This window comes from Anabrus simplex, chromosome 12, assembly GCF_040414725.1.
Source record: "Anabrus simplex isolate iqAnaSimp1 chromosome 12, ASM4041472v1, whole genome shotgun sequence".
In the NCBI taxonomy this organism is placed as follows: Eukaryota; Metazoa; Arthropoda; class Insecta; order Orthoptera; family Tettigoniidae; genus Anabrus; species Anabrus simplex.
Window position 1 is genome coordinate 53,533,038 of NC_090276.1, and position 27,626 is coordinate 53,560,663.

General features: G+C 36.8%; 1 protein-coding gene across 1 annotated transcript in view; it reads left to right on the plus strand.

Annotated features, from left to right (window-relative positions):
* Positions 1-27,626, plus strand: part of LOC136884140 (fibroblast growth factor receptor 3) — a 222,671-nt gene that overhangs the window by 164,772 nt on the left and 30,273 nt on the right. The window contains exons 16-17 of the mRNA XM_068229806.1: positions 6,123-6,328; positions 17,029-17,164. Coding sequence (XP_068085907.1) covers positions 6,123-6,328; positions 17,029-17,164 — 342 coding nt within the window. The remainder of the gene's footprint in view (positions 1-6,122; positions 6,329-17,028; positions 17,165-27,626) is intronic.

Consider the following 27,626-nt stretch of genomic DNA (forward strand, 5'->3'; position numbering starts at 1 on the left):
TCATTCTTATAGCTGTTGAGGATTTTCGTAGACACTCTGTCACTCAAGTTTGGTAATAATGGTGAGAGCTTCTGCTGTCCACTTTCCTTCCATCTTCTGGTCTCTATTCCAAAAGTGGATGAAGGAGTAGAGTAGAGATAAAAGTCTTCTGTGTAAAGTATCTAATTATGTTATTTGTAAGTAATATCAACTCGCTTCTAGTGACGTTCTATTCTGTAAGTTCTCAATAGGTCTGCTTCCGTTCTTTACACATTGAAGTTGTCACTCTCTTTGAGTTTTAATTCTATTCCCTGCTTTCGTCATGGTGTTCTTTTCTAGCTTGTTCTTCTCATTATCATCATACATTATGCAATCAAAAGTGTCCGAACACCTCTCTGTACTCGTAAATTAGAACTTAGGTGTAACTACAACCATCACTGCTGCTATAAAAGGCACGAGGATTCATTGTTGTTCAATGCTGTGAGATGCCTGCAGAATGGGTGGAGCAAAGGAGCTTAGTTACTTTGAACTTGGAATGGTTATCAGTTACCACATCACTAAGCAATTTCTGCCATTTTTAGGTGACCCAAGTCAGCTGTTATTGGGGTGTGACTGTGAAGTGGAAACAGAAAGACACAACAAAAAAAACCACGTCCGGTTGGGCTGTATGTGTTTACCAGGTGGGACCGTTAAGCATTGAAGAAGATGATATGGGAAAAGTACATGAGATGATGTGATACCATTAACGGTGAATTCCGCATTACCACTAATTATGCAGCTAACAGCATAACTGTGTGCTGGGAGATATGAGGGCTGAGATTCAAGGCTCAAGTACCTACCCATAAACTGCACATTTCATCGGTGAGCGTTGGTGGTGTTAAGAGCACCACCTCCGGTCCGTGGACAACTGAAGATGCATGATTTGGAGTGATGAATTACACTCTACCCTGTGGCTGTCAGATTGGAGGGTTTGGGTGGGGTAAATGATGCATGCCGACCTCTGCAAAGCCCACAGTGAAATATAGTGCAGTTGGAGTCACAATGTGGGGATGTTTCTCATAGAAAGGGCTTGATCGTCTCATAATGCTGCAGAGCACATTAAAGGTGAAAGGATATAAGGACATTTTGATCAGCCTTGTATTGTCTACAGTTTAAAACCAATTCGGAGATGAGCGCTGTATGTTTCATCCCGATAACGCTCCCTGCCAGAAAGCAGGATCTGATGGTGATGGTTTGTGGACAATAAGGTTCAAGAGCCCCAACCTCAATCCTATCAAACACCTCTGGGATGAGCTAGAAGAGCGACTTCACCCCAGACAACCCACGTCACTAACTATGCTTGCTATAACGCTAAAGGAAGAATGGTTTAGGCCTACCATTCATCCGAGATGTTCTGACACCTAACAGACAGTCTCGCTAGCAGAGTTCAAGGACATCACAGCTCAAGGGTGCGCCATCGTGTGTTAATGTCCACTCCTGGAATGTATAACTGTAGAATAGTAAAGAGGACAGTTGGTGTCTGGATATTTTTGATCAGATAGTGTACTTGCTCATTTTCTTGTCTTTCTTCTCATTTTTTCTAATTCAAGTACAATTTTCTTTTAGTCTTAGCTAATGTTTCGTTCCTTATGGAAGTAACTTGTTGTATTATATCTCTCTGTTTCAAAATTTGATTCAAATTTGAATTTGTAGAGAAGCACAATTTAATTGTCAATATAAATATGTAATATCTTCAACCTTCATTTCCACTGTTAAATAATCTTTGTTTGTCTTGTACTTTTTGTACTGTGGTTGCTCTATATTTCTCGTTTTGTGTTTGTTACTAACTTTGCTTTCTTTAGATCTTGATCAGCAAATTGAGATAATCTCACTTTGTTTACCTGTTGATGTAAAGTTCCAAGAATCTTCTTCTGCATCCATTCCCATTTCCAGACACACACTGGGTAGGGTAATGTACCAAAAGTCCTCTACTTTATTCTATGTTTCAACCTAAACCTCTTTCCACTACAGAGTCCCTACACCTCATTCAACCTAGTCCTCTAGCTCTCTTTCCAGTGAAGCCCTTCTTCTGAATTCTCTCGTTTTTACATTTGCATTATGTATCCAGACTACCTTAGCTTTGCTTTGTCAGTTCTTTATTGCCATTATATGTACACCTACTCTTTTCTTTATCTCCTAATTTTGTATTCTGTCCCATCCAGTCTGTCCTTGTATACTCCTTAGGAACTTCATTTCTACTGTGTGATTCTTGCTCTTATTTCTCTCTGTCAGAGTCCAAAGTGCTGAAGCATACTTTAGCCATCATCATCATCACCCTTTAACCGTCTCCGGTTGCCCAGTGTGGTACAAGAGCACTCTCCATCTTTGTCTATTCAGGTACATTTCTTCCTCCTCAGTTTGGTGCCATTCCACTTCTCTTCCTTCCAGGTCCTGTTTTACTCAACTGATCCACCGTTTCCTTGGTCTGCCTCTAGGTCTTTTCTCTTCCAGTTCCTTTTCTAGCCATTTCTTGATGTTCTCATTTGATCCATCTTTTTTACATGGCCCTACCATTTGAGTCTTGATGTTCTTACATTTTCAGTTAGCGACTGCTTTACTTGTGTATTATGACGGATCTCTTCATTCCAGATCTTAACTCTTCTTGTTGTCTGTAGCATTGACCTTGGGAACTTCAATTCTTCAGCTTGAAGTCTGCTACTATCTCTACTGTTGATTGTACAGGTTTCAAGGGCATATGTAGTTATTGGCATGAAATATACCTGACAAAAGGGTTCTCACACAGCTCAAGGGTGGGCATAGTTTAGTATTACCGTATTTACGCGAATAATCCCCGCCGCCGAATAATCCAATAATCCCTGCACCCTAATTTTAGGAAGGCTCATTTAAAAAAAATTGAATGAACTAAAATTCTTTCTATCAAAAGAGTAACATAGGCATAAACAAACATTTCATATCACTCCACGAGGTCCACGTGGTCTTTACGCAAATATGAACATGTAAATTTATGGATAGCTGCTTTGCCTGAACATATTTGAGAAATACATTATCACTGCTATAAAATATATTTGCGATGAACATTATCAAGTGCGCCTCGGTATTTCATTAATCTGAACTTCCAGTAGGCTCATTTCCCTATAGATCGAAAGATACGTTGTCTCTTGCATCACTAATATCCTATCCTAAATTACTTACAAATTCATTACACACCACATCTTTTCTTTATGCGGATACTAACACGACCGGTGGTGGATATTCTTTTTCGTGCAATGCAAACAGTCGAAACAGACACACCGGCGAACTCGGATGTTAGTTTTGCGATATGGTAAAACCTCGTTGATTCGAAGTCGTTGGGACGCATAAATCGGACTTCGAATTACGTGATTTCGAATTAACCACCAACTCGTACTTCAGAAATGCCAACCCTTACCGCGTCAGAAAAATTCTAAGATCCATTACGTTGATTCACAGTTTAAACCTTTCAAATGCAAATGGAAAAGAACTATTTCCAAAATGTATCCAACAAGGTGCATTTTCAGTATTCAAATAATGCACTTGGATGACTCACTGACAAACATAACCTAACGCAACGAAAGAAAAAGATAAAAAATATTCTAAGACGAGAAGTCCCTTGTGCTAGTATTTTATTCATTGGATTACTGTACCATATGGATTTTTAGATGCCATGTGTTTGCACGGAAAGTACCCGATGCCCTTAAAATATCGTGGCTTATCGAAATTTCCTATGACGAGGGGAGGGAAGTCTTTCGCTTTCATCTGCATTGCAACACAGTAGTGACCCCATCTCCTTTTAAAAAGTCAGTTTGGGCTAGGAAAAAAAAAAAGCAATTTCATTGGCATTGGCAATATTGTTTGTTGCGTACGAATTTAGTATAGTTATTATCCACGTTTTTTCGCCAACTGTTGGCATCGTCAGTGTTTGCCCGTTCTGCTTCTTCACACACTGCTTATTACGTGATACTGTGGCATTCCTTAAAATGCTGAATGCAGAAGAATTAGTATTTCACTCGAACTTTGCAGCTGTGAAACAAACTGTCAACAAACTGAAGTGAGTGAAAGTGCGGAAAGCTACCGCTGCACGTTCCGGAAGACGCATTCTATCGTGACAGAGAGAAATAATTTAAATTGCAGTGTGAAATACTACTTTTTTAATGTAAAGGGAGTTTTAAATTAAAAGTCTGAATTGTTTTCCGTTTAAATATGACATATGGGGGCAGTTTTCTTCCAGCTGCGGTTATACAAAGCATAACTGTACACCCAATATCAAAAAACTAGGTGAGTCAGGAGCGTGTTGCCAACATTGAGGCAAATAAAACCCGCACCCCAATTTCGTGCCTCAAATTCTTTTAAAAATATATACGGGGATTATTTGCGTGAATACGGTATTACAAAATAAGATGAACATGACTGGTGTATTTTTGTTCGATATGATATCTCTATCACTCATTGCTTGCTCAGTTCTTAAATTAATTTCTTTGTCCAGTCTTCCATTGTGTGATTTCATGCTGCCAAAATTATCTAAGACTGTATACTACTTCCAGGTGCTCATTTCTTCCTAAATACAGATCATCAGTATCTCTCCTCTGCCTATTCTGTTTCCAGAAATATTATATTCAGAGTATTTTCCTTTCACAGAATAAGAGATTTATTAAAATTAGACATCTCTGTCTTAAAATATTATTGATCCAAATGATCTGGGAAAGTATGAAAAATTGAACAGAGCCAATATAGGAGAGTGCTGGACAAAGGGGAGGCAGGACAGGGTTTTCTCCGGGTACTATGGTTTTTCCCTGTCATCTTTCATTCTTGCAACTCTCTCCAATATCATTTCATTTAATCATTGCCCCAGAGGAGTGTGACACGCTTCAGCAGCCAGCATCCTCACTGGTAGATGAGGACTCCATTTGTTCCATTCCTGACCTGGTCATATGACTGGAAACAGGCTGTGGATTTTCATTTTTCAGTACGAGAGTTAGTTATGAACAGAATATAATCAAGAGGAATCACTGTAGAGAAATCAAATTTTTAAATAAAATTAACTCACATTATCTTGAAGTTCATCTTGGACATTGATTTAACAGGATTGCTGCACAGCATGTGTTCGTAAGATTTTCAAAACTCTCTGGATAGTACAAATTTAACATAATACTGTAACATACTCATGAGGAATCATGTAAGAGTTTAAGATTTACTTTTTGATTTCTCAAAATTTAAGTGAAGAATTGTGCAAAGAAATAAGCAAAAAATTTGCATGAATGTCACTGAACACCAACCAGTGTATGATAAGATTGTTATACTTGACACTGAGAAAAAGAATACTTGGAAATTATCCCATTCCTACCACATTCTTGATATACTTAGCTTATACAACTTCCTGTTAAGCTCATTGAGGAACCTCGATTAACTTCTTCTTCAGGATTAATTTCTGCTCATTATCCCAATCATCATTATTTAAGCATATCCAGTTCCTGAGGGCAATGTAAGAGCCATCCCCATTTCTGTTCACTCATCTTCCTTGGTCCTGCTTCATTTGAGTGATCCATCTGATCATTGGTCAGCCTCCAATTCTCTTGCCTTCCATATCTTCCTCAAGTCATTTTCTTGTTACTCTGTTTTGGTCCATTCCCTTTGTATGTGTCTAAACCATTTGAACCTTGACGTAGCTACGGTTTCACAGAGAAGCTGTTTCACTTCTATTTCTTGATGGATCTTTCTATTTTGGATCTTGTCTCTTCTTGTTTTCTTGAGGGTTTACCTCTGGAATTTCATTTCTTCAACCTGGAACCTGTAATTGTTTCTTCTGTCAATGGTGCAAGTTACAAGAAGTAGGCCAATAAAGGGTTCTTTTGGCTCTCCTAGGAATTTATTTTCTATTCAAAATAATCAATCTTCTTTCAAAAATATAGTAATTGTTTCAATATGATGTAAATGTTGTTCTCTTTCCTAGTCCTATTGGATTATTTCATAGATTAACCCTTTACATTACCAGTTAGTAACCCACGTCATTCTTCAGAATCTTACTGTCAACTTACCAGGAGTTTGTTCTGGTGGTGGTAACAGTGGTGGTGGTATTGACACATTGAAAAAAGTGACAGTTGTCAATAACCATATTCGTTCACAAACAGAGCGGTTTCCTCACAAGCCATACATAAAGGAGGGCCCAACAAATCAGACAGTTCTGGTGAATTCCACTGCAGTGTTGAGGTGTCTTACTATGTCTGACAATGAACCCTTCATACAATGGCTTCGCATCTCTAACATATCTCCAGACGAACAGAATGGTGAGAGCGATTCTCCAGTTGACTTTGTAAACGCTACACTCATCAAACAGGTAAGGGAAAGGGCTTTCTGTATTTAAATATTTATTTTATGCTTCTTTTTTTTTCAGGAGAGTGAAGAATTATCAGGAAAATATTGTATGCTGTGGGGTAGCTGTTTCTCTTTGATCATTCTCATATAAGGATAGTTTTCCTCCTCTTGGAACATGAGAATCTTCGTACAAATGAATTATTTACATAATTGTTCGGACATCAAGTCTTTATAGCCTGACCCCGTTGTTATCCGTTTTAAGTCTCGTTGATGGAAAAAAATGTTCACCATCAGAATGTTGGCAGGCAGGGTAGGAGAAGTGGTGATATACAATTCCTAATCACTAGATTGCTTGCCAGAAGCCTGGGTTCAGACCCAGACCTCTCCTCAGTGCTCATACGGAGTAAAGGCATGTGATACTGTTAATGGTGATTTGTTTGTCCGATGGGTACAGTGAGCCTCGGGCAACCCCACGTAGTGTTATTTGACAGGAGTACGCTATGCATTGACACTGGGTTTCATTCTGTCCTACCTCGTATCATCATTAGGACTTTGATTTCTCTAATGTCATATTTTTGTCCTGATCTCTTTTATCAAACATAAATTAAACACATTTCAACCTCTCAGGAAGACAAAGGCACAATTATTTTGGTCATATAAAATTCATATTTGACTATATTTTATCAGCAAGTCATATTTAACCAAATAAATGGTATAAAAGCTTATTTTTGGTTATTTTATAATCGTTTTAGCCATTTTCCAAGCATTAGTCACAAATTTCATGCCAATATCGAGTAATTTTGTTTGTGTTAGGTTATTTCGAATTTCCATTCCTTAGAAATAATTTGTGGTTAAATGAAGTTTGAAGGTTTTGTGGGCAGTGAGTTGTCAAAATAGAAAGGACAAAATAATGTTAGGAATGTGGTCACTTTGCTGCTAACAGCATTTTGGACAGCATTTAATTTCCTCTGCATCATATTTTCAAGTTTTAATGTCATATTTTGGTATTTTTAGAGCTTAGGTGCGTGCATATTTTTACAGTTTTTAGGACATAGAAATCTGAGCTCTAATCATCACTACACGAGTACAAACTCATCACTATGAACTTGTATCCAAGTGCCTCAGTGTTAGAACAAGCCTAAAGAAAGAACACTGCTACACACCTTTATTGGGAGTTTGCTGTGTTCAGTATTAATTTTTTTATGTTTACCTTCTTTTTATTATTTCCTTCTCCCCAAACACTTTATTTGTTTTTTTTCAGCTGTATCTGTCTTTTGCAAATAACACCCATCGATGTTTTGCCCAGTCTCAGCTTGATTAAGGAATAACTAGGCTACTGCATTATACAATGTGTGATAGCATTATGCTGATTTTATGTATGTACTTGTGTTTCTTCTAGAGCGTATGCTCCATAGACCAATCTTGACGGAGGCTCCCAAGAACGCAACTGTGGTGGTGGGACAAAACGCCAGCTTCCAGTGCTCCATTCTCTCTGACCTTCACCCCTATCTGCTGTGGTCTACGGGGCGCGTCTCTTCTCTTAACGATAGTAACCCGGTGAAGGTACTACTGGTGGTGTTCGGTCTTGTTGCATGCTGCTCTGGTTATTTGCTTTTCTCACACATGGTCTGATGAATGTCTCTAATTCTTCTCGTGTGATGCATGTCTAATCCAGTAATGTTGTGATGATCTGAGTGAGGTCAGTGCATGCACATTTGAAAATATGAGAAAGTAGTGATATGATCCTTTTCCATTGAAGAATTCTGCTGTTTGCATTTTGTGCAGGAACTACTACTTTTGATGTTCCATAAGATAGTCCTGACCAGTATTAATAGAGAAATTTGGTATGGCTCTCTTCCTTGATTTACTTTTGTTGATTTCTTTCCTTAATTGATTCTGTACTTATTCCAAATTTCTCGAACATCCAAATTTTTGTCCCAGCTTTTTGCAAGTTAAAATATTCTTTTACACTACTGCTCCAGTCAAAACTTGGAGATGTATTCACATTTAATGTTGGCAGTGCATTTCAGTCTTATAATTTTTTTCTTTTAATGGCAGGGATTGCCAAAGAAAGCACCCTTTCTTCTGATGAGGTATTCTTTGTTCAGATTTTTCAAACTCTGTGAGAGGTCTTTTCATGAAAAGTTATGTGAGAAAACAGTTTTACTTTTTTTAATGTTTACATTTCAATAATAATAATAATAATAATAATAATAATAATAATAATAATAATAATAATAATAATAATAATAATCGTAATCGTATGGCCTCAGCTACCATGTGCAGACATTTCAACTTGACACCATCTGGCTGTCTGCTCGTCAATTTCGACATTCCGTTTTACTCTAGGCCTACCAGATGGCAGACAGAGTAAACCGGATCTCTCTTGGGCGTCTATGGCTGAGATTTTAATGAATTTTGTCGGATAAACACCGAATGTGTCACCAGAAATCTTTTACATGCCGACATCTTACAACATGGAGTATCAAATGGACTTTTTTCCGCTCTTCAAAAATCCGACTACCTCTGCTGGGTTTGAACCCACTATCTTGGGATCTGGAGGCCGACACTCTACCACTGATCCACAGAGGCAGCTATAATAATAATAAAGCAGTTCATGACGGACCTTGGCCTACCAAGATGTCTGCAGTTATTGCAGTGCCATGCGATCAGCATGACGACACCCTCAGCCATATAGCCATATATTTTGTGACCAAGTTCGCTGCCTCTTGTATCAGATGTCTCCTTAGTTGGTCTCAGGGAGCTGTGTAACCCCCTTTCTAGTTCTCACTCCAGAATTAAAATCCTTGCACTGGCCAGGAATCAAAGCTCGGGCTTCTGGCTAAGAGGCTGGCACTCTACCTCTTCACCATGGGGCCGATGATGATGATGATGATGATGATGATGATGATGATGATGATGATGATATAACCAACACACCTACCTTTATTACCGCACTACTTGTTTCAACAACAGTCATTATCATCACTTGCGAGACATTTTGGAGGGTACATTTGTAACAAAACTTTATGAAATAGTTGGAAGTTATTGGTTGGTGCTCTCCTACAGCTTGCATTTTGACTGGTTGAATAGATGACACCTTTTATTTATTTTAATACCTTGCCTTACACTTTATCTGTATTGTCTTATTAAACAAAGAAAAGTTCTGTAGATTTGTTGAGGTAAAGTTTAAATCTATGGTAGATGGCTGCTTCTTTTGGATCTGAATCACTCCTTTCCATTGATGCATTCTTTGACTGAATTTTGTGTGTACTTCACCTATCATTTTTGAAGGTATACCTAGATATTCAGTATTATCTTGTGCAATCTCTTCTTTTGCAGTACTGTTGTTGTCTTTTTGCTTCTTACTTCTTTATATTACTGGACACATAACTCAGTGATATTTTTTCCATTTATGCACATTATGTCTTCTTAAATCTGCCACCATATAGATAATTTCCATCCTATTTCCTTGAAAATATCTGGTATCCTTGCCTTGATGAGTAGAATTTGCATGCCAACTGGGGTCTGAACTCCTGTGTCCCTACTTGAGAATCATTGGCTACACATTTTGATGTTAAATGTTTCTGTTTACACATAAAAATCTAACTAAGCATAATACTGATTATCTGAATTACATTAGAACTAGAGAATTTTTATTAAGAGAGGGAACAGAATTGAAATTAGACATTTATGTTGATAACATCATGTGCCTGAATCCCTGTTTGCTTCACCTCTCGCAGGATAGTTGAGTAGTTGTAGCACTTAAGAGATATATTAATTTTGAAATGAGGAAGTGCACTTTTCCAAGTTAAGTTAAAAAGTTGGAAATGTTTTCGATTCACTAACATAAGTGTATTCATATGGAAGTTCCTCACTTTCACCCTCAAAAATTTAACTTCTGTGATTTTTACAATTTCACAACTAATATTGTTTTATCTACATTAAGAATGAAGATTTGACTTGAACACTTCATTTTTTTCCTCACTAAACAGAAGTCACAAACTTCAGAAAATAGGAAGTGTTACGGAAGTTGAGATAAGCATCATATTTTCATGCAAATCAATGCAACACGTGTTCATTAGTGAAGGGGGGCCATTTCCTAAATTTATAATACAGTAGTTTGGTAAGTTGTATTTTCTAAATTTTATAACATCAGTATCAACTTTAAAGAGCAGTATGACTTCTGCCCACGAGTCACTGAGATGGTAAGATTCTGGTACTTGGCATTTCACGTTAGCAGCAAGTGTCCATCTGCAGCATATTTTTGAGTAACTGGAAATTTAGTGCAGCCTAGACCAGTATAATTTAATTGTATGTGGATCATTGTTTATTACATTGTAATGTATATACAGAGTAGCACATGAAATGTCACCCCATTTATTGTTATGGATTACCTATCAAGTTATTTTAGACAATGCTGGTGCAGAATTGATGCAAAAGGGATCAGAACAACTTGGAAAAATGTGTTTTAACAGATAACATGTTCCACATACAGTATATCCACTGTTTAGCCTCACGACTTCTTGAAGATGTACCCTTTCATTGGTGATGAATGTTCACCACATTTGTTCAGAAATCGTACGGCCTAACTCCACAATGATGGCAATGAGGCAGCACATTTTAAGGTTTCCTCTGGTATATCCTTTCTTTGTGGAAACTCTGTAAGTCATATCACTTGCAAACTATCAACCTCATGGTCCGTATCGATGTATTGTACAACAAAGTGAAATTTAAAACCAATAAATCCACCTAATTGGTACAATATATTTTTGCCTTAGGCAAATTTACATTTCATTAGTACTTTTCAGATGTCATATCAGTCCTTGTTGACTTATTCTGACTTCAAGTTGGAGCCGCTTTCATGGCTTCAGCATTACCAGCATTGCTGGAGATCAAAGAGAAACATTACATTCTCTCTTCTTTTCCAACATAGACCTATCACATTCAAAATGGCGAGACAGTATATATATTGTCTGTTATGTGCCAAAGTGATCATGATAATGTCTGCCAGCTGACAGTCGAGTCTTGGCTTTCACTGGTGCTGCCTGCCCTTTCCTCCGCCACTCCTTACTGGCTTCTTTGGATTCGAGAGTGTAGTGGTGGATCCATGTTTCGTCGCAGGTAATGATCCGATTCAAAAACAAACCTTGCTGTAAGCCTCTGACAGAATTCCAAACGTCTCACCTTCAGATTTTCGGTCAAAAGGAGAGGGACCCATCTGGAACACACTTTACGGAACTGTAGGTCCTTCGTGATGATTGCTTGGCAGCTCCCATAACTGATTCCGACTTGTTCTGTAATTTCTGATACTCTCGCCCGTCGATCGTCGTCAATGTCTTTAACCGCATGAATGTTTTCGTCTGTAATGCTGGTTCGAGGATGGCAATTGTGTTGCTGATTTTCCACACGTTCTCGTCCTTCCTTGAAATTTTTATGCCAGGCAAACACGCGTCCTTGACAATGTTTGATCACCAAACTGTGTAGTTAATCTCTGGCAAATTTCCGCCGCTGTAACACCTTCACGAGCAAGAAATTTTATAATTATGCATTGCGCAGTGAAGGGGTGCACCTGTTGCTCCGACATCGTGAGCGTTACTGACGAAACGGCGGGAAATATCTAACAGCACACTCTCCCCACTCCTAACAGTCCCGCCTAAGCAGAGCAGAAGTGCAGGGTCAGTCCTACCAACTGTTGATGTTCAGGAACAAAAATCCTGTTTATATTTGATCGACCTTCATATATTGTCTGTTATGTGCCAAAGTGATCATGATAATGTCTTGGAATCATTCATTGTAATACTCTTTGTTTGCATGAGCATTAGCACAATCTTCACCTGCTATGCAACGGTTGACCTTTCTTTGTCCACCATTATCACAAAGTAATACATGTGCCTTTCAGTGCTACCTAATGTGGTTAAGTGTAAGAGAGGGACATGTGCCCTAACTTCACCACTTGAAAAAAAAAAAAAAATGCAATTTCTGTGAACTGAAGAATTTTCAAACACGATTTTTAAAATGGATACACCAGTAGTATTGTTCTAAAAGAAACAAAATTCATCGGGGTGACGTACTCTGTGCCTCTCTGTATGTTTGTATACATATTTTAAAATCATAGTTAGTTATAAAAGATGGATGAAAGATCGAATATCAGAGAATCATTTGACTTAATTTCAACTAATATTTCTATTTATTGCTCCATTGCTTCCATGGGACTAATTATGTGAGTAAGTATTATTAACACTGCACCTTATCTTGACCTCTAGTTTTCCCAGTAGTGAGTGCTGAGATGTCTTACTTTCTTTTTGAATGAATGAACATATTTTTTGTTAAGAAATTTAGATGTTTAGTTAATAAAGTTTTCCAAAAAAATAACATTGGATGGGCAGTGTTTTACAGATGGAGAGAGTCTTTTCCAAAACATGAACAGTTTTGAAAATATTCCACTTCTGGTAATGGTCTTGAATGATATTAAACTAGGAATAGGGTAAATTTCAGTTGTTGTTTGTGGAAGCCATTAATTTTAAGTATAATGTGATTATGGAAGAATGGTCAGAGGTGGACCATACAGTGGCCAGCTTATTGTGAATAAAACTGAGTAACAAACTGGAGATGTAGGATTTTTGGAATGAAAAATCACATCCCTATTTCTTGGATTCCACTTACAATAGGTAGTCCTCTATTTGTGATCACACTCCCAGCCATTACAAAATATGCATATTTTTCTTTCAGTGTATCCTCAAAATAGAGTAGTCTATTGGTACTCAGAAATAAATTGTTCAACAATGTTCCTTTTCACATATACATCACGTGAGATTTTAAATTTTTGTGTTATCCAGTCCAATCACCTGACTAATTCTTGTAGACAGACTGTGATTCGAGTTATTAGTGTGAGTTACTCTATGAGTTATATACTTATTAAAATTTAAAATAAAGAATTATTGGTATTCTAATTTGAAATAAGAAATCAGCAGTTTGTTAATTATTTAAAATAAATGTTCAGATTAGTTCCTAGTTTTATTTAGAATGATGTGATGATTGTAATATTCAAAGAATTTCACCACTTCAATCACTCCATGTTTAACAGCTACTTCTGACCACTTGTAAACACTACCTCTCAACATTTAGTATATATTGCTAGGAAAAGTGTGATTATGCATTTCTTCAGAGCGAAGTTGTAGTTTCACATTAGTTTATATAGAAACCAGATGTGTTAAAATAGATGCTTGCTAAGGAATGTGTTTTCTGTAAATTAGAGGAGTGTTATTACTAAAAATTTACTGAATGCAGAGTTTTTTTTTGTTTGATTTCTGAGGGATGTTTTATCTTTTGAATGAGTGCATTTTGATGGGATGTGAATCAGTTGAGTTGTTATTTCAGCATGTGCAGTGTGTGCTTGTAGTTATTGTGTTCCAAATGGTCATAAATTTATTTACTGCACAGTTGCATTTCAAAATGAGATAAATATGTCTTCACCAGCCAGCTGTGAGTTGAGATTTAATAAATGCTTTTTTTATGACATATTGATATGTAGAATACTAAATTAAAGGTGTAATCAGCTAATCGAGTTTGAACAAGTTAAGTGAGTGATAATGAATTTCATGATGATAGATAGATAGATAGATAGATAGATAGATAGAATATCATGCATGTTTAACATCGTATTATTCCCAAGCACATTATATCAACATTTACACAATTAGAATGTATGAAGGCCATAATAATAGGGACCTAACATTTTGCATTTGTGATATCTGCAAATTTTGCAGTTATGGGTTGAATATCAGCAAAACCTGGTAGTCTGACAAGCAGCAAATGGAAGGATACTATTAACACATTGTGGATGGGACCCGAGTCTACTCGTGTTTGGCTGGCCGAACATTGCAAATGGGTCCTGAGTTAACTCGTGTTCACAATACTTGTACTTTCGGTGACATCTCTCAGTGGTGGTGGTGGTGGTGATTATTGTTTTTCAGAGAAAAAAATGGAACGGTTCCAATACTCCAAAAATGAAGGTATCAGCCAAAGAAAGACAAGGGCCATGAAGGGCGTGAAAATGAAAGACTCCCTAGGCCTTGAGTGCTCTAATATCGTCGGGGTCCAAAAAGAACAAGAGTTGACCAAGAGAGATCGGACAGGATAGATGAAAGTGAGGAGCCTGGCAAAAGTTAAGTGGAAGCAATGCCAGGATTCATCTAAGGGCCCTGTGGTCGCCAAACCCATGCTCCAAAGATCAGAGCCCCTGGGGCCCCTTTTAGTTACCTCTTACGTCAGGCAGGGGATACTGTGGGTGTTATGCTACTCCCTCCACCCACAGGGGGAGTGACATCTCTCAGAACTTCTGAACCTAGCTGGCAGTCAAGGTTGATAGAATCTCATTGTTGAAGGTTTTGTTTATTCCATGCTACCTTTACTTTTCATTCTTCTTCAGGTTTATGCTTCAATTTTTTAGTTTTCTGACCTCATGTTTACATCATTCAAAGAGCCTTTTGGTGGGTAAAATGGCACTTCCCAGACTGAATGCTTGTTTAGATCAGGACAAAATATTTAATGAACTGTATGCGGATAATTATTCGGACTGTCCAAGAATGTCATTTCGATATTGAAAACTCTTCTGATGAAAGTGTGAGTAGTGATGGTGAAGATATACACCCTTCAAAACAACGTGAAATCTGTATAAATTGCAGTATACCCTTTCACAAAGGTCATTGCTACGTAACTTATCACACCAGAAAACATTATTAGGACTTCTTCAGAAAGGTTCCAGTAAAAGTTACTAAAATCAGTACAAGGTCAGGGAAGCCAGGCTTATTTGATTCTATACGTGTGCTTTCGCATTAAGTTGTTTAGAAAATGGCCAGGCACAGGGGATGGGCAGTGTGAGCAGCATCCAGTCAACAATGTGTTAAGATGATCGCCGTATGTGCATGATCTTCCAGGCAACTGTCAGAATGGAAGCCACTGCCAGCTTTACCAGAATGAGAAAGAAACCTTTGCACACATAATGGGAATCTGCCATCACAGAGAATTACCAAGAAACACACATCACTACAGCATCAGCCCTGCTTAATTGAAGCTAGCAGGTGGAAGAGGAGTTTCATGGGTTATCAGAAAACAGGTCATTTAGATGTAATGACATGATCGTTTTTCAGGAGGGCTCTACTAATGGTTTCATTACTGACGCTACCGTAGAATTGGAAGTGAATGAACTCCAGGCCACAGAAGTACATATAGAGAAGTGTGAAATCTAGCACTCGACCATCCCATGCTATCGAGAAAAAATATCAGTTACCATGTATTGAAGTCATAGGCTTACTGATTTGCGCCAGAGGGGCAATACTGTTGAGGTTTGTCAGTTTCTGTAAAAACGTTATCCTTAGACACACTATGATTCATGCATGTATAGAGAGATAGAAGCATAAAAAGGAACACATAATATTATCTTGTTGTATCTGATCAAGAACAGCATCTGTAAGTGCAGGGAAAAAGAGAAAGAATCCTGGGTTAATAAGTGAAAGTTATACAGTTCTATCTGTCACAGTTGTATGACATATTTATCAAAATTGTGACATTTCTAGACATCTTCCAAAATGTTATGTATTGGGCAAGTTGGCCGCGCAGTTAGGGGTGTGCAGCTGTGAGCCTGCATCCGGGAGATAGTGGGTTCGAATCCCACTGTCAGCAGTCCTGAAGATTGTTTTCCATGGTTTCCCATTTTCACACCAGGCAAATGCTGAGGCTGTACCTTAATTAAGGTCATGGCCTCTTTCTTCCCACTCCTAGGCCTTTCCTAACCCATCATTGCCATAAGACCTATCTGTGTTGGTGCGACGTAAAGCAAAAAAAAAAGAAAAAGAATCCCACTGTCAGCAGTCTTGGAGATTTTCTGTGATTTCCCATTTTCACACCAGCAAATGCTGGGGCAGTACCTTAATTAAGGCCATGGCCACTTCACTCCGACTCCTATGCCTTTCCTATTCCATCGTCACCATAACACCTATCTGTGTCGGTGTAACGAAAAACAGATTGTTGAAAATATTATTTTTGGATCTGATGACACTGGAGTATACTTAAACCAAAAAAAAAAAAAAATTCTGTGACTAGGGGCTCAAAACACAAAATCCATCATTTCTAAGTATGGTCTGATTTTCAGCACAGTGAATACCTTTACGATATTTACAGCAACAGTCGCTTGGTAAACCCTTCTATTTCTGCTGAGTCAGTCCACTGTTTCAGCCTGAGCATTAGCACTGTAGCTTTTTGCTCTGTTGACATTGGTTCAGTTCTACAAATCTAGGGCTGATTTGAGGTATTAGAACAGGGTGGGTGACTCAATTTAAGGAGAAGAACAGGTTAAAACCCTATTCTTGGTCATGATTGTAGTAATTTTTTAGTGATTTCCCGCTTCAGATTCATGTAAATGACAGGATAGTACCCAGCACATTAGGACACAACCCATGATACTGAAAATTTAAAACTTTCACTTTAAAGTCCAAGAAATGTTCTTTATAAATATCTGTGCCTTAGGTATGCCTGCTTCTTTTTACCTCACATTTACAATATCTGTGCAAAATTAACCACATGTGCAACACAACAATAGCTTATTTCTAGTTCATTCCAGTTAGTGCAGAATTGATTATTCACTTGAAATTAGGGTATAGAGCATGATTGTGTCATTTTATTTTAACATTGTTTATCAACTATGAAATTATGTGATTACAGTCTGGTATGGATGATTCCAATCCTGAAATATTACAAATTCACAATGTGACGTATGAAGATGATGGATGGTATACCTGCATTGCTGCAAACAGCCTGGGAACAACATACGCCAGTGCCTATCTTCATGTCGTTGATGGTGAGGATCTTCATACTAATATGCCATATTATCATGTGAGGAGACTGAATCCTGTATAAGAACAATCTGTAACCTGCATTTATTTACTACATGCTCTTTCTATTTATTTATTTAGTCATTTATTTATGTATTTATATCTTAGATATGAAGCATCCATGGTCTGTTAAAACTATTATATAGTTCTTTTTATAGGTTCTGCCAGGTTGTTGTTTCTATGTACCGGTACCTTGCATAAAATTTGCAGAGATTTCAAATACATTGCAGTATTCTTTATCGAGGCGACTGATGTACTCGAATCAATGCCAGATAGTCATCGCCTCCCAGGCAGCTAAAATCTGTACAGAGGTGGTCTATGTGTCTTGTCTTATATCTGTTGCACCAAGAACCAAGGCACAGAAATTTCAGCTGCGGCAGAGCATTCCTCCATGAAATTTCATTTCATAAAACTAAGATTGTATCTGTCATTCTCTGAATCTCAAAAGAAAAATCTGAGATGCTCTAAAAATAATGAAACACATAAACAAGATGAATTTAGAGGAAGCCTACAAAATCATCAATTCTTGGGTGTCTATTGTACACAAATGACCAATATGCAGGACAGACCATGAAAACAAAAGTTACAGAGCAGTAACAAAATTCCTCATCTTACTGTCAGGTGACAGATACATCCCAGACATTCCACAGATGTCCACAGGGGCTGGGGAGTGGGTGTAAGTGAGACAATATATACTGTGAGGGGAGGCACAGTGATCACCTTCATGGTTGATTTTAACTACCTGGTTTGGTAGGGGGAGAGGACTGATTACATCACATGTCAGATGCAGTAGGTTCACATCAGTCACCCTGAGGAAGGAGATGATAAGGAATGTATTAGAAATATCAGCAATATTAATGTAGTGTGAAATTCTTTATGTTTTTCAGAGTGAAGTTTTCTGTGAAACGTAAAGAATTTCACCTTATTTTCTTGACATGGCATATGCCCAAAAGCTATATCATGTCTGCAATATTAAAAATAAGGTGGTCCATCCTGAGAAAAGAACTTAATATTTATTTATTTATTTATTTATTTATTTATTTATTTATTTATTTATTTATTTATTTATTTATTTATTTATTTATTTATTTATTTATTTATTTATTTATTTATTTATTTATTTATTTATTTATTTATTTATTTATTTATTTATTTATTAAATCTATTTTTAATTTATTTTTTAATATTTTTTCCTGAGAATTACAGAGGGTATAAAACAACTTGTTCTATTTTCCTATTTTATTCTTGTAGTTTATGACTAACAAAGAGAAGGATATGATTTTTTAATTTCACAATTTCTGATTATGAGTTAACCTATAAGCACTCAGAGAAAGAAATTTTAGTATCAAGGTTTTTTTTAAATTTGATGTCTTAGATACGAGCCAGTATGAAAATATATTGTACATTCCGTGGAAAAATTAATGCAAGGAATAGATATTAACTAAACTCTTGTGGTAAGCACATTATTACAACTATGCTAGAAAGTCATGGCAATATTTCCTACTGTATATTAGCTTTAGTTTATCTTGTCCCCTATTTTGACACTTGATGTCATCTTTCCTGTTCAACCTCTCTTGGTCAACTCTTGATCTTTTCTGAACTTTACAATTCGAAAGAGACTCACTTTCACATCTTTTTTGGGCATTAATGGAAATAATACTACTGTATAACAAATTAGATGCAATATATTTTGGAAAGCAATGATCCTTATAACTTCGTACCTTCGTTACTTGAAGGTAGATGTAGGTTTACTAAGTATATTTCAAAATTTATGGGTGAAACTTTCTCACATCAGGGTTGTTTGACCCACACACCCTTCAATGTAGAACTATAGAATGAAATTGTAGGCACAAATTGTAGCATCGTAGACTGTTATGGCTATACAGGATGATTCAAAAGTACTGTAATGCAAAAATTGCATCATAAGCTGGAATTTTATTTGCTACAATTCATTGTTGCAACAATAACTAGCTAATTATGATTAAAAAGAATGGTCATCACCTTAATGCACTTTATTCTGATCACTGGATTGATAGAGTTGGACGAATTGCTTGGTCTCCCCCTGATCTAAACCCACTGGACTTCTTTTGTGGGGGTGTTCAAAGTTGTTGATGTATGCGACAGCTGTGCAGCATGAAACAACACTTCATGGTAGAAATGTGCAGGCTTGTCAAATGATATGCGAACATAGGCATTTTTGAGCACGTTCATAACACAATGAAATGACAAGCAAAAGCCTGGAGTATGGCATTTCTTGTGAGGTAATCAACAGATTGCATCATTACAGGAAAATCAAACTAAATACTAACAAAAAAACATTCTATCTTACAATACTCAACAGTCTGATATATCAGTAGTTATTAATTTCCAGACGCATGTTTATATAAACTATTTGTCTCCTCTAGATACGAGGAATGCAGCCATGCAGTTTTGTCATGTATTTTTTAAATCCCCTGTATATTGAGTATATGTTGCTAGATTATATACTGTATATTGAGCTGTATTTTCTGCCTTAGGAAAGTACCTGTCTTCCTCGGGTAACACTCTACTAAAACATCGTTTGTTGATGACCGTTGCTTGGTGTTTACTGTTCCTGATTTCTCTCTCTCCTGAAACAAGAAACCTTGGGCAATCTGTCACATAGAAGTTGGTATAAAAAGAGTAGATTTGGGAGGCCATATTCTGGTAGTACGCTTGTAGGATTGAAAGGAAGAAGAACTGCTGTGCCTAGTGTGTCTTTAAAGATGATTGGTATTGATTCTCATAGGCAGACTTCCATAAAGTCCTCTATGATAACATTATAGATGCATTCCTACCAAGTTATTAAATTCTGCGGCAATGCTGTGAAAGCAGGTCTGCTCAGTAAATGTTTGTCTGCCTCCACTGCTGCTAGTGAAGTTTATGCCCAATAAAGATGTTGTAGGTTAACTCTGCAACTCGGGCCAAGAAGAGGGATTTTTAAAATCCTACATGTATTTATCTGGGATTCAGACTGTGACCAGGTCAGAAACCAACAACGATATAGTTCACCTAACATATTCCATAATAATAATAATAATAATAATAATAATAATAATAATAATAATAATAATAATAATACGAGAGCTGGTGAAAAAGTAACACACAACATTTTTTTAAATGAGTAGGCGAAAGAAAAAACAGACAGGCTGTAATGGCTGAAAGGTTTTTCTGTCAGAAATGAAGTAGATCAAATTAGAAGTATCAACAATATTTTTTGTCTCCAATAAAGTCACCAATGACTGCAGACTCTGAGCCCACAGGTACGGTAGAAGTGGTGGGCTGTATCTCCTGCTGTGTCAACGCCTCGACATTCTCAGGCTACAATTACTCTGTAGCACATTTTGCTGCAGACATCTTGAGTTTACTTGATTCCTCAGATTTACTTTTATCCTGCTGAATGGGTTTATGGCAGATTTGATCCATTTAGACCGAAGATATTTCGGACAATTTTCAACTTTTCAACTAATGTGACAAAGTTGTAGTGATCAATGGTACCAGGTATGATAGATTAGTATGAGACAGATATAACGATACCAATTGTAACACTCTAATATCATGGAGTTGCGAACTATACTAATTTTAATGCATCACAACAATCTCAATTTCAACACAAAATGGTGGATACTCCAACACTCCCCACGATGTTACAGATTATTGGGAATAATTTCATATTTACCTTTTTAACTGTATATCAACCCTTTAGATATCATTCATGGCTCAAAGTTATGAAGCCGAACTTACTATGCATTCCCATGTGTTGCTCAAAATTCTGTGCAGAGTACAGTACACAGACCAAACAAAAGTTAGTTCTACATCAATATGCACAAAGAACTACAGTTTTTACCCATTCTTCAACATATGAACCCAGTTTCGAGATATTATTTTCCCATCATGACACCACGTTGTTCAAGATGTCTTACTCATAGAACTTTTTGCTGGGAATATAGCTATCAATGCAAGACCAAATTCACTTGTTGACATGGACTGAAGCATTGACCTCCATGGAATTTCTTCAGCTGTTCAAAAAGGCGAAAGTTAGTCGGTGCAAGTTCTGAATAGTATGATGAATGACTGAGTACCTCCCAGCCATACTCCTCAACATTTGCACAAAGAGTCCTGATCTTGTACTCTCTGTATTTCACCTCTTTGTCCCATTGAAGAAATCCCTAGGAGGTCTGAGCTTCGGTTCAGGAGAAGATGTGAAATTAGCAATTAGCCAGTGTCTCTATTCACCAGAAATAGAGTTCTATGAATAAGGTATAATCAACTTGGTGTCACAATGGGAGAAATGTCTCAAGAGACTTGATTCATATGTTGAATAACCTGTAGTATTTTGTGCATATTCTTTTGTTTTTCGTACTCATCAAATAATTTGTACAAGAAATGTTGTGCATTACTTCTTGATCCACCCTCGTAATAATATTATTATTATTATTATTATTATTATTATTATTATTATTATTATTATTATTATTATTATTATTATTATTATTATTATTATTATTATTATTATTATTATTATTATTATTATTATTTTATGTTCTGGCACTTCAGTACATTTAGTAAATGGAAAGTTACGTCTTGTCATTCAGATTCTACATAAAAACTGGTAGTCCTGCGATAATGATCATGATATCAAGTTGCATAAATCTACAAGCTTGCTTGGTTGTTGCCATAATCATTATTATTGGCAGGAATCTTCTGTCTGACCACCAGACTCTGGAAACCGTAATAGTGATTCTCTAATAGTGACATCTTAAAACCCAGTGATCAAACTCTTTCAAAAGCTGACTAATAGACAGCTGAAGAAGTCAGAGGTAATAACATTCCACCATGACCTACAGTACACTCTAGGGCAGTACTATGAAATTTGTGCAGAATTCAAGGGTGAGCATGGTCTAAAAAGATGTAATCATTGCTGTAAGACCTCAAGCCACTTAGGAGCCTACTGCCAGACCTTCTTTCATTGCCTTGGAGAGACACAGCAGTTCCTATTACAGAGCAGAGGAAACTGGTTAGAAATTTTCAGAAGAGGTCATAGAAGATTAAAATTGTTCTTCTTTTGCTGCAGTTGGTTTTGCTAGTGTTTGGACAATTATAACACCAATCTCATCAAAATTAAATAGTGATTTGATGCTTTAAGATTATTAGAGAGATCCTTAACCCAGCTCTTCGATTTAACATAGTAATTTTCCCTGGATGCTCCTTACTGTAGTGCATGAAGCTCTTTTCCTAGTTGTAGCTAGTCTGTTTGATTTGATTTTAATAATCATTTCATCCCATGTTCTAGAATAGAAATATGTAAATATTTAGAGATCTTTTGGCATTGAAAACGATTCAGTCTTGGATTCACATTCAATTAAAAACCACTGTCTTCAATATGTGGTCTCTCCTTAATAGAATGAAATGGTGTTGAGTGTCCTTCCTTCAGTTCTTGATTCTAATAAAACACCTCTCAAATATACTTTTTACCTGTCTGCAAATCACATGCAGTCATATACCAAATCAAGGGCCTTTTCACAAACAATCTGATAATCTAAAACAGCTCTCTTTTCCTCTGTTGATTCCAAGCTTCTGATAAGGGGTTTTACATAATAAGATAGTGAGTATTTCTTATCACCTGCGATCAAGAAGGGATGGTTTTATCTGGAATTTCTGGTCTCTGTTTTTGCTACCATTCCACTATGGATTCATAATCATTTCATTTTTATTTTTCATCGCTCCTGATGTGCATCTTCATTGAAATGTGTACTTATTTCTGCCTGGCCCAGCCTTAGGCTGGAAACAGGTGTGCTAGATTATTTATTTATTTATGTACAGATCAAATAAGCGTGAAATCTCCCTCGAGAAACTGGGTGAAATCTTGTTAGTGTATGTTTTCCACAATAGAAAACTGGAGAAAAAGGGGGCCAGTTCTAGCATCTGCTGGTAACTTACCTACCATGTAACTGTTATTTCTGTTTGACAACTTCCAGATAACACTACTGTCAGCATAAATTTCAGTTACCTGAAGGTTAAATAATTGGGCACTTAAAGGGTCAGATAAACCTTTGACTACTATGTATTTTTTGATAGCTGAAACTTGTTTGTCATATTCTAAATTGCACATAATCTAGGTCATCTCACTGTGTAGATAAAAAACAAGGTATGCAACATTGTATGGAACAAATTTACATTTACAGGTCATGATCACAAGCGACTTCCTTCATATCATTGATCCTTTTTGGTGATGATCATCCAGCTGATCAAATAGCTATTAGAGGCCATAAATTAGTTGTAGTATTTGTACAGTTCCATGTTTTGTCATCATATTATCATTATTATTCCTTTCAATTCCTGATCTGTTTTCTCCAGTCATTATATTACAGAATCCATTTCTTTATATTCGATTATGTCCTTGTGATGTAACATAAGACCTGCCAATAAATTTGCTTCCTGAGCGGCTACAGTCGCACCACGCTCTTGCTCAGCCGTATTGATAGTACTATGCTGATGCAAGCTGTAGGAAAACAATCAGAATGACCTTCATACCTCTAACGATAGGCAGCACCTCAATCAAAAGCAAGAATTTGCTAAAAATCAGTCTAGCCAATCCCTATACATTGCTGTCTAGCTCCAGGTAATTAGCTGATGGTTATGTAAGGCATAGTGCCAGAGGATTTATACCTCAGGGTAGTTTATCTCCAGTGTAACTACCAGAAGTTGGTAGAACTGGCCATAAGGTGTGAAGTGAAGTGAACTAAACAGTAGATGTAAGTGTTCAGGTGAGATAGCTAACTTAGAGCAGAACAATACAAGGTAAAGAAACTGAGGAGGACAGTGACCTACCAGGTAAGAGTGTGGTCAGCAGCACATGCACAGAAGATGATATTCACATGGTTCAAAAGCTTTGTTGGTGGAGGAGAAGTACGGCTCTCCAGGTCATCATGTTCGCAGTAAATGTAGAGATGTTAAGTTTGAACGCTTCCTTAGATCTGGTACTAGCCGATGTTGAACTTAAGGAGTGCCTCGGTATGAAATGACAGGAAGATGGAATAAGTGCTTTTGGATTTTGACAAATCATTGTAGAGAGATGGGAACATGAAAAGGAATACAGTACCTAATAGGATAAATTCAATGATAGACAAACTTGTAAACACATGATGAAATGGAGTATGGCTTTTAGTGCCAGGACTGTCCAAGGACATGTGTGGCTCGCCAGGTGCAGGTCTTTTGATTTGACTCCCGTAGACGACCTGCGTGTCGTGATGAGGATGAAATGATGATGAAGACAACACATCCACACAGTCCGCGTGCCAGTGAAATAAACCAATGATGGTTAAAATTCCCGACCCTGTCGGGAATCGAACCAGGGACCCCCTGTGCCCGAAGGCCAACATGCTAACCATTCAGCCATGGAGCAAAACACATGATAACAAGGACTGCCTCTGCAACTTCATACACTGCCATCTTCAGATAGAGGGCTCTCTCTTCACCAATCCCTGTTCATCTACACCTATTTCTTCTCAGCACCTGGCAAGCTCGCTTCTGCTTCCCATCTTCTTCAAAAGGGTAGGCATCAACATTCATTCAGGGGCCATCTTGACTGGTCATCAGTCTTGATGCAGGAAGTACAGGGTCTCTCATATAAACTCACACCGAACGCACGGTGTTTGTACTCTGCGCGATGGAAGCTGCCTCTGCTGAACTTATGTCGTGTGTGGCCGCCCTTTAAACGTGTATACTATCTTATATGAAATCTTACCTAATAAAAGGTACTGCAAGTGTTGTCCTTCCTGGGTTATACAGGCATTTTATCTGGTAACCACATTCTGGCTGACACAAGTAAATTCTCTATGCAAACACTTCCAAGATTGTAAGAAGGGAATCTTCTTCTGTATGAGCAGGGGTGAATCTTGTTGAAACCACACACACGATTTTTCTCTTTCCGTTCAGTATTCAGATCTAAGGAAGCACCTGACCTTAAGAGCAGATGACATCCAATAACTTCCTACTTCCATCTCACTTTTTTCTGGGAGATGCAGTTTTCTACTCTGTCCCTCTAGAACCATGTATTTTGGACCATGTGAATTTCCTTTCTTTTATCTTGTCTTTTGTATGTGAATCATCAATCATATTCTTATCTGGTAAGTTGTCATTGTACATCTCCTTCCTTAACTTGTACTGAAGAGTAGAATTGAAACTGTAAGGAATAAATTACCCATTTGAACTAGTTTTCTTATGAGTATTTTTAATTCACAACACTAGAATTGGTAGAAATTCAAGCACTAATATTATAGTAGCTTGTAGCCTTGAAATTAACACACAATAGTTTGAGTACATCCACACCAACATGATTTTTCTACATACTCTTAATCTTTTTTGTTCATTAACATTATGAGGTGTTAAGAAATAAAAATTGTTGCTTATGATCATGGTTGTCGTCAAAATAATTTTGTTAATGTTTGTTAATAAAACTTTTCCAATATTTCTTAGAAGACATGTACAATGTCATTGTAAAAGTCATGTATTTCAATTAACATTCAAAATTATATTTTATATCAGCTGGAATAGCTTCTGACAGTTCGTGTTAACATGAAGTACATCCCACACAAACAGTTTCATTCATCATTAAGCTCTTTGCTGTTCTGCTGAGAGTCTGCATGACAAATAGTATATTGATTGATTTTTCATTTGATGTCCATTCATTTAAAACTACATCTCAGTGGCTAATTCATATGTTTTGACCCAGTGTTGGTCATGTTGTTTTTACATCCTTTTGGGTGAATCAAGAATTTTTTTTTTTAAATGCTATTTGTTTGGGGTGTCGACCTATGAAAATCTTTTGCCCCTACTTGCACAATATGTGAGGAACCTGCGTGCATTATGTCAATGCTGGAAGTGTAAAGTGTTGAATATAAGGAAAGGAACATTAAGGACTACACAAACACCCAGTCCCCAGACTAGGGATATTAATCATTTACAAATAAAAACCCCTGACCCATTCAGGAATCGAACCCGAGGTCGCCGGGTGACAGGCGCACATGTTGCCCCCTACACCGCGGGGCCGGACTAAGAATTCCTTTACTTCCCTTGCTGAGCAGATCCCATTTGAGATTTCTTGAAAATGTAATTTTCCAAAGTTCATTTCTTGTGAAATCTTCACTTGTTCAGTTGACGTATTCTCTGCACTCCCTTCATACTTCACTGGATAAGGTGTGACCCTACTGAAATATTGGAACAGAAATAACTCAAAACAAAAAATGAAATGTTGGTGCTCCTTGATAGGGAAACATGGTGATATCTTTCTATTTTTTTCATGTGCAGCCATTTTTGAAGGCCCCATGGAGACATTGAAACCATACCTGTGATTTTGAAACTTTTGAAGTTATATGATTACGCTAAGTAAAATGCATTCACCTTATAATTACTTGAGAATGTCTAAGGCAGAAATAGCAAAAGAAGTGAATTCACTCGTTTAGAGGTAGAGAAATGATGAGAAGGCATTTCATTTCAGCAATCTAGATTCGGAATCAGAAATTCAGTGTAAATTACACTTAATCTTTCCTATAATTCAAAATGCTTCCTGTACAATCGTTTTAATCTGACTGCCTTCAAGTTTGGCACACACATGCTCTCATAGAGCAGTCATAATTTGTACTATCCATGTAACTTTCAGAAATATTTTATTAAAGTATGAAAAACCTCAAACTGTATAATGGCATACCACATATTATTAAAAACATAAGGATTGCACTGAAACATCTACGTAAGCAATTATGTTTCAAATTAATAAACAAAAAATTGTTGACCTGAAACATTTTGGAAATTAATCAATATTTTTTTTTTTTTTTTTTACTTAAAAGTACCATAATTTTAAAATATCCATTCTATTTTGTCATAACTTTGACAATTTCCTAATTAGAAACATTGTAATCAACTACTAACATTTCATATACGTAAGACTAAAATGACAGGAAATACAAATTTCAGTTGGTTCATTTAAAATAATAATTGGAGAAGTTTTGTTAATAATATATTAACAAGTATTTGATATTAACATGTTTGGTGTGGACTTACCGAGTACTTGCTTATTGCTTATTGAAAGTGGACAGGGTAGAGCTAGTGTTGAAACAGAAGAGAAAATACTGTATTATCTGTTAGTGGAGAAGGATCAGACCTCTCCATCCTTCCCTGTACCAGGGAGCTTTGTAAAATTCTCTTTTCTGACACAACTCACTGTATTTAGTTTAGCTCTATATGAAAAAAATGACTTTCTTCTGTAAGCAAAGATCTTTCTTCAAAAGGAAATCTTCATAGTTCTGTGTATGGAATTTATTCTAACTGTGATATTGGGAACATTACTCATTCAAAAACAAATATCTGATATTTGTAGAAACATGTATTTTATGAAACACTGGAATGAAA